The sequence below is a fragment of the Theropithecus gelada genome, chromosome 9 (assembly GCF_003255815.1).
Source record: "Theropithecus gelada isolate Dixy chromosome 9, Tgel_1.0, whole genome shotgun sequence".
NCBI lineage: Eukaryota > Metazoa > Chordata > Mammalia > Primates > Cercopithecidae > Theropithecus > Theropithecus gelada.
The window spans coordinates 28310594-28328426 of record NC_037677.1 but is presented as its reverse complement, the minus strand read 5'-3'; the positions used below and the strand labels follow the sequence as shown (position 1 = coordinate 28328426).

The 17833-nt window shown below is 44.1% G+C and overlaps 1 protein-coding gene across 4 annotated transcripts in view; it reads left to right on the top strand.

The window, feature by feature from the left end:
* The first annotated feature begins 12739 nt into the window (after window positions 1-12739).
* MLLT10 (MLLT10, histone lysine methyltransferase DOT1L cofactor) overlaps window positions 12740-17833 on the top strand; it is a 219168-nt gene continuing 214074 nt past the window's right edge. For 2 of the 4 annotated variants that reach the window (XM_025396563.1, XM_025396566.1), the window contains exons 1-2: window positions 13526-13911; window positions 14047-14206. In XM_025396563.1, the coding sequence (XP_025252348.1) occupies window positions 14047-14206 (160 nt within the window). In that variant the 5' untranslated portion in view covers window positions 13526-13911. Of the gene's footprint in view, window positions 13232-13525; window positions 13912-14046; window positions 14207-17833 lie in introns of those variants that run through there. The other 2 variants (XM_025396565.1, XM_025396564.1) reach the window with 2 other exon arrangements.

Sequence of the window (17833 nt, the reverse complement as noted above, 5' to 3'; positions counted from 1 at the left end):
TCTCCATTCCTGTTTAGATTTTCTCTCTCTCTCTCTCTCTTCCCCCTCCCCCAGTCCTCCTACACATAGCAACATGATTTAGTAGCCATTTCAAAACTACCTTCTTTTCCTCTCTCTTCCTCTCTTTCCACCTTTAAAATTATTGGCAATATAGGTAGTTTTGAAAACTAGTAGCTTATTAATTTTTTTTTTTTGTTTAACTAAGGGCAAATCTGTTGGGTGAAATAGAGAAAAATAAAGGCTAGGGGATTTGACTTTGTGCAAGTATCTATATGTACACTCAGACACCTTTACACTTATACATTTTTAATACTGCTATTACACATCTTTCTTCTTAATACATTCTTTTGTTCCTTTAACTTCCCCATCCTTGTGTGTATGTGTGTGTTAGGCTCCAGCACTCTTGCTCGAGTGAGTGCATAGACACACGCACACGCACACATACACACACAAACACAGAATGTGACAGACAGCTTTCTTGTGGCCATCAGCACACGTTGCATATCCGGGGTCTTCTCCAGGCACATTGGGGGTCGATCCCGATAAAAAGATCTAGCAGAGGCCCCTGAGTGCTCACACATGAAAGGCAGGGGACTTTAAGATGGATTTGCATGCACACCGGGGATTTCGATCAATAGCTACCAACATTTATGGCTTAGATTATTAATGCGAAAGCTGGCCAAAAGAATGGGGATGAAAAATTAAAGGTGTCTGTTATCAATTATGCTTAAAGTTATGCAATAATTTACTTACTTTGCCTGATGTGCAGATCCAGATGTATAAAGTACTATTCTTCAAAAGCCAGGGGGTTTCTTTGATAAATTTGTTGACCATGTCAGCTGCCTCTACAATCAAAGATGAACCCAATTCAGATAATGGACTGTATTCAAATTCTTTTTAAGAAAAGATGTATCAACTTCTATGTTTTCCAAATGCATGTACATATGTGGATAGATATGTCCAAATTAACATTTATATCTATATCCTTCTCTGTGGGTCCAGGGAATTATTGTGAATTTAGGCACATGTATAATATGCATTGAGTTTAATTAAATGTGATTATTTACTCAGTGAGGAATGCCTAATCTACACACTATTGTAAAAAGTGCTTTAGCTTTGAAAACAAAGCTGCTTGCAAAAGGAAAATCCTCTTTAGCAAATACAGATTGAAATATATTCCTAATGTTCACTTACTTCTGCATTTATTGTAAAAAATCAGCACTTTCAGTTTTTAAAGTGAAGGGCCATGAAAATATGAACATATTTGTCTTTACTTATCCCATATGAATGTGCTAGATTTACCTTCAGATGCTCTATTTTGATTTATTTTCACTGTATTTTATGTTTAAATACCATTGCAATTCAGTCTGACCTCTTTCCTCTGGAGCGAAGTAATGCACACGGCATTTACAGTCTTTTAAATGGTTAGCTGGGAAATGCAATAGCAATTTGCAGGAGTAGTTTACTAATGGGGAAAGTTCTTTTGAAAACCTGAAGGAAAACCTAAGAGTACTTTTGCATTTCTACACTACAACTGTCATATAATTAAAGTATTGAAGAGCATTAAAATAATCCTTTTCCTTCCAAGCTTTCACCCATACATGCATAATTTAAATGAGGATCACCGCTCCCAGCACCCCCCCCCCCCCCCCCGCAACTCTTCACTATATACATTTGTTTTAGTGATTGCTGGGCACATTTTGTTCAAAGTGAATTCAGACAGAAAAGAGTAAGGAACATCACAAAGGCCTCAACAATGTAAGTATGCTGGTTAAAAGAATAAAAGAAGCCCCTTGTGCTGTTAACTAAAAGTAACTATAATATTCACAAGATAAAAGTTTAAAATAATCATAAAGTCTCATATGGCTGAATTAGTTGAGAATATAAGACAATAAAATCTCAACAGTTCTTTAGCTAAGTTTGTCTAATATCACATCTTCTCTGCTTTTTGGGATGGGAAAATGGGAATGGAGGAGTAGAAAATGGCTAAATTGAGAAACAAATGATAACTTAGTATATTTCCCTTAATTTTTTTTCTTTCTGGTTCATTTAAACAAATCAGGGTAAGTTTCCAAAAGGGCCCATCCCTCTGTTCTTAGGCATTTAAAAACCCTGTCTTTAACAGAAGTTTGGGACACAGGGTATATGCCATGTTGTCTACTGACCCATAATCAAAATGCAGTGACCTTCTACCCTTTTTTTGCCCCCTGACCCATCTTGAATTCAATGCAGCCTTTATAAATTTGCAAATCCTTGGAGGTAAAGGGGTTTTTGTGAGGCTTTGTTCTGAAAAAGCCCTAAGAGTGTGCTCTCTAAATTAGACAAAGGTAAAGCAACAAATCCTAGTGGATGAGACTTTACACAGGTGAGCAATAGGCACCTCCAGATAACATATATTGCAAGCTAAAAACCAGTTATATGCATAGGAGACAAGGAGGTTATGGATTGCATCAAATTAGAGTGAGGTACAAATCACTTTCATGATGTAAGAAACAGTTAGGCTACAATCTTCCTGCTCTTCTCATCTCAAGGGCTGTGGGGGACCCTAGTGACCAAGGAAGGAATGGGGAGGGTGGGGGGAAGGGGTCAGGGAGGAAAAGAAAGAAAGGAGTGAGACTTGATCTGAATCTGCAAGCACATTCCCTTATCTTTCCTGCTATCAGCCAGTTTAAAGGACACCATAATTATGATGGTGATAAAACAATGCCTGCTTATGTGTGCTGAATAAATAAAGAATGTTTACAGCTCAAGAATCTTTTAATTCCAATTAAATGCTATCAAAGAAAAGCCACTTTTCCTACTGCAACCGCCTTTCCCCCCAATTATCTTGTTTTGTTGCAATATTTTCCTATGAGACACAAGGGCCTTTCACAATTCATCCTGAATGCAAAAGAAAAAAAATCAGAGAAAGTAGAGTTTGACCTTCAGATATTAAATAATACACAAATACCCAGAACCACAATTTGTTAGGGTTGCCCAAGTTTTTGTTTATTTTACACAAGGGCCAAACATGTAGAGACGGAAGTGGTGACACCAAGCATTGAGGCCTACCTATGGGCTGCTCAGCCATACTGAAATCCTGAGCCACCACGAGGGGAGAGAGGAGACAAGACATGAGGAGCCTGATGGTCTCTGGAAAGGGAATCCTCTTCTGGTTCTGTTCCCCTGGCTTCAGCCCAAATCCTTGTAGGAGCACTGGAGCCAATCACTGTCTTTCACTGCTGCAGCTACTGGGAACCTACAAAAAAGCGGGAGATTAAAAAAAAAGAAAAAAAAAATAAACAAAAAAATCACAACTTCGAATTTATGGATATACAAGTATCATTTCATATTCATGACATCAGCAAATCACATCATAATCAGATTTGAGCAAGGTTTGGGCACTAATGCCCAAAAAGCTGGACACTCAACACTGACAGTATCACATATTAACCAGAAAATTCGCTTTTTTATTATGGAATCATAGGGTGAAAATTAAATCTTTTAACTTTGAAAAGCTTACTTTTCACTTCTGAGGCCAATTTTTACACTAATAAATTTCAAGTAAACGTCTCCTTTAAAGTTGTCCCACAACATTTTAATTCAAACTTCTACTTCCTTTCTCAGTTGGGGTAGTGTTTTGTTTGTTTTAAAAAAAAACACATGGCACAACAAACGTTAGGGAAAACGCACTCATTCCGTTAAATGCCGATACAAACCTGCCTTTTACTCCATCTGTCTAAGCAGCGCATTGCTAAGTATAAAGTTAAAAAAATACTTTTCTCAAAGACATATCTATTATTTATTGGCAAATACTGTTTGGTAATGTGGTGCAAAAACACAATGGTAAAAAATCTCGGGATATTTGTAAGTTTTCTGGAGAGTTGCAGGCCCCTTTCCTTTTGAAAGTTTAGAGCTCCAATATCCTCAATTCTACTGGCAGAATTAGGATGGACTTAGAGGGTCCTAAACGTGACCGATTCACTAAGGCGGGGGTGGGGGGTGGGGGGGGCTACAGCTTGCAGCAACGTGCTCGGCAACTTAATCCTACGCTAAAAGAGGGCAGAGAGCGAAAAAGAATGGAATACAAACTCTCCCGACATCCATAGTTACTTTCAAGGTGGATTGTGTATTTTAAGGCTGATGGGAACGTCTGGTTTTTGGAGCAAAAAGAAGAGAAGGTAAGTGTTTGTCCTTGTATCCACCAGTTCGTAGAGAAACAATGAAAGAACAAAGGGAACCACTTCCCCATCTGAACATTTTCTGTATCTCCCTCCGTTTCAAGCCAAAAAGCTTGGGAAGGGATGCGCTTTACTCTACCTTAAGTAGTGGTTGCTGGCTTGTTGAACTAAGAATGAGAAAAAAGTTGAGAGGCAGATATAGACTAAATAACAATAAAAAAGGCTTGCTGTGGCGGATCTCCACCGCGCCAGTCTCAGCAACTTGCAGAAGTTGCTCAATGCACGGAGGCAAAGCCCAAGGAATACCCTTTGCACACCAGATTTCGAACTCAGTCATTTAAATAGTCTTTCTTGCTGTTCGAAGGGGTTTCTCCGCACAAAATGTGTAGGTAGTGGCTATGGGAGAGATGTACTATCTAGGTCGAAAAATGAGCTCATGGCTATCTGGAAAAGAATTTTTAAAAAGGAAAGGGGATTCAAGTATCACGTTACTGTTTGCTAATAGAAGATATGGCAGCTCTGGCTGGGAAAGGAGAGGGATTCGTACTGAAATGCATTTGCTTTGGGGTACGCTGGTTATCCGCGTTCTGGCTTTGTGGGTCTGCGTGGCTGAATAAGTGACCGAGTGCCTTCGGCATTATGTAAATAGATCGATGTGTGGGAGAGTCCCCAAAGCCGTCGAGCACGTGAAACGCGATTTTTTACTGCCCTCCAAGCGGCGACCAAGCCCCGCTCCACCCCAGCCCACCTCAAAATCCGTATATTACCTGCCCTGTTACAGTGACACATGTTTATGTTTATAGCCCTGGTTTGTAGTAGTGTCAAGAGCCGCAGCAAGAGGAGGGGGAGGAGAGAGGAGAGGGAGGAGTAAATTCAACCACCCCCACTTGTTGTTAAAGCAAATTTACTGCGTTATTGCAAGCTCGGGACGGGGGGCTGGGATGAGAGTTGAGAGGAAGGGTTGAGTTGGGAAGTGTGTTGGCGGTGGAAGGAGGGGTGGGGTTAGGAGATCCGCAATGGAGCTCCTCTCCCCAGCAGCCCAGGAAAAGCAGCTCGGTCAATAGGGGAGCATGCTGGCGCAGTTGAAAACAAAAAGGTTCCTCCTGCTCGCTGCGTTCACGTGGGGGGCTCTGCTCGCGGGGCTCCAGGGCCCTGACCTCTGACCCCGGCTCCTCTCCGCGCTCTCCCGGTGCCGCGCGGCCACTTTTTACCCAGGATCCCTCGCGCGGGCCGCGCTCGTGCCGAGCTGGAGTCCTTCCTAATCCTCCATTCCCGGCTCTCCGTCCCCGCCCCCGCCCCCGCCGCCAGCCCCGGGGGAGGATTCTCCGGCGGGGAACCCCCGCCCCACCCCCACCCCGACTGCCCCGGCGGAGTCGGCCGCAGCAAGTCCGCGTGGGGCGGGGAGGGCTGGGCCTCCCCTGCCGCGCCGGGCCTGCGAGGGAGGGGAGGGACGGGGAGCCGAGGGGAGGGGGCGCCGGCCTCCCGGCTCAGCTGCCCCACTGAGGCCTGGACCTGTTGACTGCGATTGGCCCGCCTCATCCCGCGCCCTCTCTCTGCCCGCCGCTGCCCCATCCCTTCCGCGGCGTCGCGGGGAGGAAATGGGAATGGCTGCCCTCCTCTCCGCCTCCTTCCAACTTTCCTTTTTTTCTTTGGGTGTGGAGTTGGGGGGGTATGAGAAAGCCCAGGCAACTCCACCGCCGCCCCATCCTGCCTCCAAAAGTCTCGTCACGCCCGACCCGCCGCCGCCCTCCCAGCCCCCACGACTTAAAACCGCCTCCCCTCCTGGCAGCGGCGCCCCGGCCCGGAGCCCGAGAGCCCTCGATGCCCCCGCCGTGCCTCCCCCGCCTGGCCTGGCCCAGCGGCGTCCCCAGCGAATTGTGTCGCTTTTCTGCCCTGGAAGCTCCCTCGGCCACGTTCCACTTTTTTCCCCAGTCCCAGGAGGCGTAAGATAAAACCTCTGATTTGCTGCGTGCTGCCGGGCACATTCTCTGCCCTCTCGTCCGAAGGCACTGGATGGAGAGTTTAAAATAATAGCATTTACAGGAGGAAATAAAAGAGCGAGGGGATGGTTCTTTGGCCGGTTTTAAGACATACATGCGTTTATTAATTTTTTTAAAGACAAGATGTCTTAAGGGTTAAAAGCGTTCTGGGGTTTGCTGTATTTCCTTCTAGATTTGGGGTTTCCTGAGGAAATCTTTTCCGGAGGGGAAATAGCAAATCAACATTAAGATGGAAGCGAGACTTCTCAGCCACTTTTGGAAATCAAGGGGGAAACTGTAAAAATACATTCAGAAAAGGGCGGGAAGGCGGCGGCTGCGGGGAAGAAGCGCCGTGGGTCGGTGTCGGGGAAAGGAGGGCCAGCCAGGCCCGGGCGGGGAAGAAGGCGTGCGGGTGGCGGGGCAAGCGTCGGGCCGGGCAGCTGGAGGAAGGCGCGGCGGGACGGGCGAGCGCGTAGAGGCAGGCGGGGAGGGCCTCGGGGGGCGGGGGCCGGTCGCAGGTCTGGCGTGGCGAAGGAAGCGGGACTCGGCTCCTCGCGCCCGCCGGGCCGCCCCCATTGTTCTGCCCTAGCGCCGCCGTTAGCCGAGCGCGTCCTGACCGAGGGAGGGGTCCAGCGGGCCAACCCGACCCCCGCCCGCACCTCCCCGGGCTCCTGAGCTCCGGCCGGGTCGGGTCGGGCCGGCGCGGCAAGTTTTATGGTCAGACTCAGCCAGCAAGGGGGTTCCCAGTTGAAGACCTCGGAGGAAGGAGCCTTTACAGCGTGCTGCGAAATTGAAGGAAGCTGGGCAAGCCTGCAACGCACACGTTATGAGAAAACTGGAAAGCAACGTAGATATGTTTATAAAGTGATAAATAGATAAGAGACACACGTGGGCAGTTGTTCTGGATCTGGAAAGTTACAGTCGATTATATAGTGTTTGAAATATCTTGAAATGTGTGGATTCAAAAACTCATTTTAAAAAAAAGCTTCAAAGGAATTCGGAAAAGCACGTTTCGCTATCCTTATTACCGACTACGCAGCTCTTCTTTGTACACAAGAAGTCTAGTTTTAAAAGGAAAGGCTGAGCTAGCTCTTTCAAAAACGGGCTTCCTTTAACGTGAAGTGCGTTTTCAAAATAGGGAATTTCAAAAGGGAAAAACGTTTAAGTTGCTTTTAAGCCACGTTTTGGAAACAAATAATTGCAATCCACTTAATAAACTGTTTTCCTTTGTGAGGCATGTGGAAGAAATATTTCTGGCCAACGTCACAGTTGTTTTTTTTTAAATGAAGATTTCCAACAAGTGCTTGCGAGTCTTGTCGACAAGACCAAAGTCATCGTGCGTGAAAGGCCAAGAAGAAATAATTTCAATCCTGTGGTCCAAACCTTTGTAGGGCAAGAGAGTAATTTCGACTTAGGTTTATGATAGACTTTGCGGAAATTCCTTCTAAAATACTCATTACTAGTCTGTGTGTTATGAAGCACTGTTTCCCAAGGTAGATTTTAAAAAATCAATTAGAATTGATCTTTAATGGAATATTATATTTACACGTCGTCATGAAAACATTTGACAGAGTTTTGAATTACAAGAAAGAAGTTAACAGATGATGCTCATAAATAGCATCTGTTTGAAAAGACCCCTTAAGAGTCAGTTAAAGGTAGTGATGGTTGTATTTTTGCATTTGAAATGCTATAGAAGTTGCTTGCATTTTAACACTTTCATTTTGCGGGTCTTCTTTCCAAACTTGCATTTCCTCATGGAAATCATTCAGTTATTTCGAGATACAGGGAGAAATTCTTATGTAAGAAATCATTTGAGGCGTAACTATGGAAAGGTTTGAACAGAAAAAAAAATCGGTGTTGAAAATCAAGTATTTTCAATCTATTCATTCGTTTCACACTCATCCTCCCACAGTTCCTCCATCAATTTACATTTTTTATTTATAAGTCTTTGAATATTTAGAATAGCTTTACATGTTTATCTGTTATGTAGTTGATAGTAAAAGGTGAATCGTTTTATATCATTCACTGTTTCAGACATTTTTTGTTTCATTTAAAGTAAAAATATGCTTAGGAGTCATGATATTCTTGTGAGAAAAACAACAAATGGATGGAAAAAGGGCATGAATGGGGGTGGGGATGGAGAGGGACAAGTAGCATTCCTGGTCAGTCTTTGTGATACCTTTCTTTAATTTTATGTCATTATATTTTCCACTTCTGCTTGTACCAACGATCATTGCTTTTTTAATTGGGGTAAAGTGCCACCATATAAAAATTACCTACCTTCTGGCTCTCAAGCGCCGCAGTAAAATAAGGCTGACAAAAAGTGATCCGAGGCTTGTGTGTTTAATTCGTCAGGAATGTTAAGCTTCATAAGATTCACCCTATGGGGTCATGTTGGTCCTTGGCACTGTTACTGTACAGTTTCAAGAGGTAAATATGCACATTATAGATTTAAAAAATCTAAGATGTACTAGACAAACAGTTTATTAATCGAAGGAATAAAAAATGAATTTGTCAACCTCATTCTTTCTGGGACACAATGCACTTAATTAACATATTCTTGGGCTTGTTTCTGGATTTGGTAAGCAGTGGCCCCTTTTGGAGAGGAAAACATTTAAATCTTAAAAAGTGATCTTCTTTGGTCCAAATAGTATTTATAAATTCAGTTTAATTTCTTCTTTTTTTTCAGTCTAAGATATGTTGCATTTCTTTCAAGGTTCTCTTCCATTTCAAAAACTGATTTTCCTCTTTTCCACGTCCAGAATCTTTTCACTTAGATAATCTTACGTAGCATATAAACAGACACCTAAATATGTCACTTTAATCACACTTTAATTATAACAGAGATGCAGATCTTCAGTGTCAGTAAAAAATGAGAACATGGACCTTACAATACACACTGTATTGATGATACTCTGAAAAGTCAAAATATAACACCTTTCAGTATTGCTGCATCATGGAAAAAAAAAGTTCAACTCTGAATCGTTATGAGGTTTATGTAACACCTAGAATACCTAAAGGCATCTTTTAGATAGCATTTTTATATTGATAATTACATGGTGTTTTACTCAAAAAATGTAAATACAGCCATTTGATATCAATTTTTATAGCAAAACAAATAGCTCTGAGGCCAAACACAGTTAACCAAACCAAACCTTTTACATATTAGACCTTGATTCTTAAAAAGATTTTTATTTAGATTATACACAATTTAAATTTCAGAATTATCTACCAAACTTTCAGAAAATTAAGTGTATCTAACAACAATATTAATTATAATTGATTCTAAGTTGGAGCCTGTTTTGTAATAAAATGATGACTTTTACATGAAAAGGTGGCAAACATTTGAGGGCTATTTAGAATAGCCAATTCTAAACTATCTGGTAAATAAAAACTGATATAAATTTCAACTACTGAAAATCTTCAGAGAAACCAATTCATCTGAAAATTTTTGTTAATCATTACTTACAAATTTTAGTTCAATTGTACATACAAAATAAAATCTTGCTTTACTTTGAAGAATAAAACTCAGAGTGTAATTAGCTTTTAAACACCAATTTAGGACATTAAACAAACATTTACTCTGGACCTACTAAGTGCAAGACACTTGCTAGGTGTGATGGTGAGTAAAAAATAATCACCTAGTAAGATTTACAAGTTTCATTAATTAGATTTTTGAAAAAGCTGTTAACAGAATCTCAATTCAAAACCTAATTGCAAAGAATATCTTGATATGAAATTTCAAATAGTCCTCCGTGATATAGGTGCCATGGTGGTTTTGCATCTATAAAGACACAATACTCATTTATGGTGACATAAATAACAACGCTAGTTTCAGAAACACTTCAGTATATTAATCGTACTAGCATAAATATATGGCTCATAATAAACTTTTAATGTAAAAGGTAAAAACTCTTGGGTACCAACTGAGCAAAACAAAAAACAGAGATTCCTTTATGTAAAAGAGGATATATCTGAAAGTCTGCACAGATCATAAGAGAGTGTCTTTTTGAGTTTTCTAACTAATTTATTTAGAGACAAGATGATAGATTTCAATGAGGTTTAGCAGATGCAGGAATTCTAATTGCTTTTTGTTTAAAAAACTTAGTCGCAGAGCCAATATAGAATTTTACACACTATGGAAGTCAAGAATCTGAGTTCAGGAAAGTGTATCTAGCCTCAGCATTACAGAAGTATACCTCTTATGGATGTAGAAATAGACCTCAGTTTCTACACCCCATTGTAGAAATTTATATACCTTGACAATGGGTACAATAGAATAAATATAATATGCACAAATAGAAGGCAAATACAACTTTAATTTACAAAGGAGATAAATATGAATAGTACTAACCTCTGAACTGAATATGGTTTTAAATATTTCTTTCATAATACCTACTTATGTAAATATGGAAAAGCAAATACAGAAATTTGGTGCCTACCTTAAAGAATAAAGAAAATTATCGGAAGATATATTACCCATAGAGCAAAAATACATCTTCCCATTATAGTAGGGTTAGAGGTTACATCATAAAATACTTTTACTTGAGTTTTTTGTGGTTTCCCTCAGATGATTAGTTTGGAGAAACAGACGGGCTGGTACTGAGTTAGCTGCTCTTATGTGAAGCAATATTTAGAGACAATAGGGTTTCATTTTATCCTAGAGGTACTACATATACTTTTTTGAAGGATATTTTGAGAATATAAAATATTTTGAGAATATAAAATTTTAGGGTAACATTTTATGACTGAAATTGTTCTTTTTCACAGTTATTTTATAACTCCTATGGTAATTTATTTTCATATTGCTAAGTATTTTAAAAAGCATACTTGCACTTTAACAACTCTGCCAATGTAATTACAAGTTTTATCCATTTTGAGGTAGGAAAATTAGCATATTCAGCCAATTGTTACATATATGACTATATATATATGTCTCACAAAGGACAAATACAACTTTTTCATTGCTATATTCCCCATATCCAAAACAGTCCCTAGTACACAGTAAATGTTCAATAAATAGTTACTGAATGAATAATTAATTGCATATTTGAACTGTTTTACTGTTTTATATTGTCTGCTTTTCTTCCTTTTCACTTAACATTTTATAGAAATACACAAAATATTATACTTCAGATATATAAGAAAAAGTTTGATATCTGGTACATGACTTAAAATGAAAATGAGTTATTTACATGCATGTTTTTTCATATACTTTTCATACTCAACGTATGAAACAACATACGTTATTTACACGCATGTTTTTTCATATACTTTTCGTACTCAACGTATGTTAAAATTTGTTTTGAATAATTTGAATTATATTTTGTGAACACTTATGTATACATCTTTAACAAAATTTGTTTCAGATAGTATTGTTTATATACAGGCCTGTTATGAAATAATATATTTTCCCTATCTTTAAAAATTTCTGAAACCTCTTACAAATGATAAATTTTTTTGTTTTGTTTAGGAAATAGCAAGTGTTTACTTACATTTGTTTTAACTGTTAAAGAATAGGGCAAGGTACCCATCCTTCTTTATATACAAATTCATTCCTTCACAAGAACTAAGCTCCAATGCATTAAAAATAAAACAAATGTATTTTTAAATAATTTAATGCATTAAGGCTTGGCTGCAGTGTTTGGGAGGGGAAGTTTCACACTGATTTTTAACTCAAAATTGCTCTATAGTAAGAGTCTGAACAGGACTTGGATATTGAGCTGGTGTCCTTTGTATAAGGGTGAAGATAAAATATATGGTTAAGATACACAAAACAGTATAGTTTTGTTTGAAGGCCGTTTTAGTTTTATACATTTTTAAGGCAGTTAAAAAATATAATTATTATATATCCAGAAATGTATTGTTGTCCCATCCCAAAAAAGAATTCACATTATGTAGTCTTATAGTCACCTTTTCTAAATGCACTATGTGAATTCTCATTGTTTTAGTGTACGTTTTAATTGCCATTACTTTGTATATTTCAGCTTTTTAAAACATCTGAATTTGCTATATATGCCCTCATTGTGCTGTATACCTATTATTACTCTTGCACAGATTTCTAGCAATTTGAAATAGAAAAACAGTCATGATACCTTTTCTTCCCCCCTTTATCAGAAGAACATTTAGAAGGCTTTTAAAGCCCAAACCATTATATTATCTTTTGGTGACCGACTAGGAGAACTTGGATTCTCTATGCTTTAGCACTGCAAAAGTGCATCTTCCAGATCAGCACATTTATAATGCGAATTCCTGAGAAAGAACCATTTTGTACCTGCAACGTATTAATCAAAAGTCATGAATTCGCCTTTTAACTGGGCTTGTCATTTAAACAATCTATACATAATTCTGATTTCATGCTAAACTTTTCTAATTAGACATTTTTTGCTTAAACATCAATATTGGGCTTATACGGATGCATAAGGAACAGGGCGACAGTGAAAGATTTTAGTTTAAAACTGCTCAGTATCCAGCTAATTAATCTATGCAGATAGGCCTAATCCATTTTCCATTTGTTTGTGAGGTGGGAGCTCTCATCTTTCTGCCACTTTTAAATGACCTCACATTTCCAAGTGTAAATTTGGAGAAAAGACCCGGATCAGAGGAATCCTCCATCATAACTGGACGCCACTGTCTGATGGCGTTAATTATCTTTTAGCGACTGACTAGGAGGGCTAGAGTTCCTTCTTCCTTTTGGTGTAGGACAACTGCATTTTCCAGATCATCATACTATATTGCTAATTCCTGATAAACAACCATTTGTCCTGCACAGCGAGCTGAGGGGCTCCTTGGCGTTCCCTCTCCGAGTGCAGCCCTAACCCGGGCTTTTGACCTTCAGCCTGTGATGCACTTTCGTTTGCCACTGGGGCCCATGTAGTGCGTAAATGGGCGGCAGATTTGTAGGACTTCCAGCGGGAGAACTTTGGGAAGAGTCCAGGACGTGAATTTAATGGGTGGAGAGGCTGCGGCAGCCCTGTGAAGTTAGCGCGGCCAACTGCAGGAAGCCATGCTTCATTACACCCTTCATGGGAGCTGGCACACTCGCCCCACCCTCGTTACCCACGGGCCAGTCCTGGAGGAAAAGGCCAGCAGGTAGGTTCCCAGGGCAGGGAGACGATACCCCTGGGGAGTGCCCTCTGGCGATTCTGAGAAAACCCCTTCCCAGCCCTGGTCGTCCGCCTCCCCCGCCACCTCCCAGGCCTCTTCCCGACGAGCACACGCGGCCCGCGCCACCAGCGCTGCAGAGGGCGGCCCTAACGTCCCCGCCCCCGCGTGCGCGCCCCCGCGCCCTCGCGTCGGCTCATTCCGGCCTCCGCGCGCCTCCGGCTCCCCTCGCGCCCACCCCTAGCACACCTCGGCGGCGGCGAACGGCGCGGGGGAGGGGGACGGGGCCCCAGAGGTAGGCCGGGGGCAGCCGGCCGGCCACGGCGGCGCGCACGCAGGGCTCGCCTCGCCCGGGCCTCCTCCCTCACGCCGGCCGCAGGGCGGGCGCGCACGCCGAGTGACGCTCGGAGGAGGAAGCGCAGCCCCCTTCCCCTCCCTCGCTGCCCCTGGCCCAGCGGGAGCCCCCCCAGTGCGCCTGTGCGGAGGCCTACTTGATTATGTGTGCCCTCTCCGGGCGCCCGCGTTAGCGGCCGGGTGGAGGTGGGGAGGGAAGACGCTGAGGAGGAGGAGGAGGCGGAGGAGGCGGTAGAGGGGAGGTGGGGGGAATCAGCAAGGACATGGCTCCTGACTCCTGTGCGGAACGTGAGTGACTGAGCGGCAAAGCCCGAGTGAGCGAGCGGTGGGCGGCAGGGCCGGGCCGGGCCGGGCGGGGGACGCCGGGGCGGGCGCGGGGGGCTGTGTGGGGGGGGAAGTACTAATCGGCTTGCATGTGTTTTTTAATGGTCCCCCCAACTCCCTCTTAGATGGTCTCTAGCGACCGGCCCGTGTCACTGGAGGACGAGGTCTCCCATAGTATGAAGGAGATGATTGGAGGCTGTTGCGTTTGCTCAGACGAGAGAGGCTGGGCCGAGAACCCGCTGGTTTATTGCGACGGGCACGGCTGCAGCGTCGCGGTGCATCAAGGTAAACACCCAACCGCCCGCCGGGGCGCGCCGGCCTTCGCCCAACGGTCACCGCCGCCCCCACCTGGGCCGCAACCGCCGGCGCCCCCGCCCCCGCCCCCGCCCCGTGCCGCGGCCGCGGGAGGGACGCGGAGGGTCCGCGCCGGGGCGCGGGGGGTGTGGGCCGCGCATGTGGGAGAAAGTGCGTGTGGCCCGGACTGTCATGTGATTCCGCTCTCACTCTCTCAAGTGTCATTCGGCCGCCGCCTGTGCCTGGGGCCGGGGGCTGCTGACTCGGCGGGGCGGGGCAGGGCGGCGGCCGCGCCCTCGAGATCCGGGCTGGTTGGGGGCGGGGGCGGGGGCGGCGCGCGCCCCTCCTGGGGTCGCTGGGGCCATGGGGGGTGGGTTTGGGAGAGTGGAGCGTTCTTCTCTTCTCTGGCCTGCCGCCGCCTGTCTGCCGCAGTGTTTGCAGACTTCCTGTGGCGTGGAGACGGGCTCGGGAACTGGGCGCTAGGGCGGGGAGGCCGGGAGTCGCCTCGCCTCTTTAGATGGGTAGGGATGCGGGGCCCGTTGCACCCCGAGCCAGAAGGCTCGGGCCCTACCGCTGCCCGGTAGCTGCCTGCGGAGGAGATGGCAGAGTCCGTTGCTGACCGTGCGGGAATGGCGGGGCTGCTGCAGCGCCTGTGGGGTGGCCGCGGCAGGCCACCACCAGCCTAGGTGGCTGAAGAGAAGAGGTGGCGGTGCTAAGTGACTTTTGGGGAGCCTCTTAGTTTATTTCTGGTTGTTAGCAGTTGGTGAGGCTTTTGGATATACAAGAAGGCCGAGGAGACTAATAAGATACTTTTCTGGCCTTTGAAGTGGCCGACTTGTCCCCATTTCACGTGGTAAGGAATCCAGGACAAAACAGTCTACATTCTTTTTTGGTGGCTCTATGTCCCTTCGCATTTCTGAATCTGGCATTAAGTGATGCAGATATTTTTAGTCGTCTATTGGAAAGGACTACCGCTAAAGGGAAGACAGAAAAATTTGAACATGTGCTAAAGTGCATTTTGTAGAGAAACGAATGTCACATTTGGGAAGGGAGACTTAGATGCAGTGGTGATGATTCTGAGGTAGTGAACTAACTTACTCTGAGAATGCTGCTGTTGCCAGACTTTTATTTTTTTACTTTTTGTTTTGTTGAGACCCAGGCTGTAGTGCAGTGGCGCCATTTCAGTTTACTGCAACCTGCGCCTCACTGGTTCAAGCGATTGATTCTCCTGCCTCAGCTTCCCGAGTAGCTGGGATAACAAGCACACCCTAGCACACCCGGCTAATTTCTTGTATTTTTTTTGTAGAGACAGGGTTTCACCATGTTGGCCAGGCTGGTCTCAAACTCCAGACCTCAGGTGATCCTCTTGCCTCGGCCTCCCAAAGTGCTGTGATTAACGGCGTGAGCCCCTGCGCCTGGCCGTAGACTTTTAAAGAAGAGCAAAGTTGCATGTCTTGCTTTTTTAGGGAGTGAATACAATGTGTGACAAAACCAGATACTGATTTTAAGGTCAACCCGTGTTCACTGGCATTTTGAAGGCCATTTATTATGAATTGGATGATAAACTATCAAAATTTGATAGTAATTTCTGTTTTCCAGTATAGAAAATTTTCATTGAAATCTTAAATTTTCCTTCCTAGCAGTACACCTGAATAAAGTTTTGGGGCACTGACGCTGTGTTTTGGATACCTATGCCGTGTTTTTGATACCTATGCCGTGGTTTTTGACTGATAGAACATTTATAGTCAGACACATTTTACAAATTCTTTTTTTTGGAGACAGGGTCTCACTTTGTTACTCAGACTGGCATGCAGGATGCTATTACAGCTCACTGCAGCATTGACCTCTCAAGCCATCTTCCCACTTCAGCCTCCCCAGTAGCTGGGACCACAGGCCAGGACAGCCATGTCGGGCTAATTTTGCATTTTTGGTAGAGATGGGGTTTCACCACGTCACCCAGGTTGGTCTCGACTTTTTTTTTTTTGAGACGGAGTTTCGCTCTTGTTGCTCAGGCCGGAGTGCAATGGTGCCATCTCGGCTCACTGCAACCTCTGTCTCCCAGGTTCAAGTGATTCTCCTACCTCAGCCTCCCGAATAGTTGGGATTGCAGGCATGGACCACCATGTCCAGCTAATTTTTGTATTTTTTTTGTAGAGATGGGGTTTCTCCATGTTGGTCAGGCTGGTCTTGAACCCCGGATCTCAGGGTGATCTGCCCGCCTTGGCCTTCCAAAGTGCTGGGATTACAGGCGCGAGTCACTGCGCCTGGCCTAGTCTCGAACTTTTGAACTCAAGGGATCTGCCCGCCTTGGTCTCATAAAGTGCTGGGATTACAGGCATGAGCTGCCTTGCCTGGTCCTACAAATGTTTAATAGGAAATAGAAGTGTAGCTTTTGGAGAAGTTTAACTAGTTGGAGTTTTAAAAAGTTATACTGAATTTGTGTTCTGCCATGATCATACAGTGGGTAGTACTCTGCTTTGTGAATTTATATTCTCTCTTTCTTTATATTTTTTTGAGGCAGAGACTCCCTCTGTTGCCCAGGCTGGAATGCAATGGGGCAGTCTTGGCTCACTGCAGCTTCTACCCCCCCAGGTTCAGGTGATTCTCCTGCGTCAGCCTCCTGATTAGCTGGGACTACAGGCACCGCCACTACACCTGGCTAATTTTTTTTTTTTTTGAGATGGAGTTTTGGTCTTGTCCAGGCTGGAGTGCAGTGGCGTGATCTCAGCTCAGTGAAACCTTCGCCTCCCGAGTTCAACTGATTCTCCTGCCTCAGCCTCCCAAGTAATTGGGATTACGGGTGCCTACCACCATGCCCAGCTAATTTTTGAAAAATTTTTAGTAGAGACGGGGTTTCACCGTGTTGGCCAGGCTGGTCTCGAACTCCTGACCTCAGGTGATCTGCCTGCCTTGGCCTCCCAAAGTGCTGGGATTACAGGCATGAGCCACCGTGCTCGACCTGAATTTATATTCTTTAAATGCTTTCCAATATTTAAGATATTTTCAGATTTTTGCCTAGCAAGCTCATACAGAAGTCTGCTTGGTTATTAGTGTTTTTAGAATTTTGGAAAATTTTCAGTTTTGAGCTAATTATTAACTTTGAAAACCAATTTTTTTTTTTTGAGAAGGAGTCTCGCTCTGTCACCCAGACTGGAGTGCAGTGGCCGGATCTCAGCTCACTGCAAGCTCCGCCTCCTGGGTTCACGCCATTCTCCTGCCTCAGCCTCCCAAGTAGCTGGGACTACAGGCGCCCGCCACCACGCCCGGCTAATTTTTTTTGTATTTTAGTAGAGTCGGGGTTTCACCATGTTAGCCAGGATGGTCTCGATCTCCTGACCTCGTGATTCGCCCATCTCGGCCTCCCAAAGTGCTGGGATTACAGGCTTGAACCACCGCGCCCAGCCTGCAAACCAATTTTAAAACAAGACTGTGATTAGATTTGTGATGTATACTTAGATCATTTGGAGCATTCACATCATTATGTAGTTAGAAATAAGCATACTTTTTTTTTTTTTTTTTTTTGAGATAGTGTCTCCCTGTGTTGCCCAGGCTGGAGCACAGTGATGTGATTATGGCTTACTGCATCCTTGGCTTCACAGGCTTAGGTCAGCCTCCTGA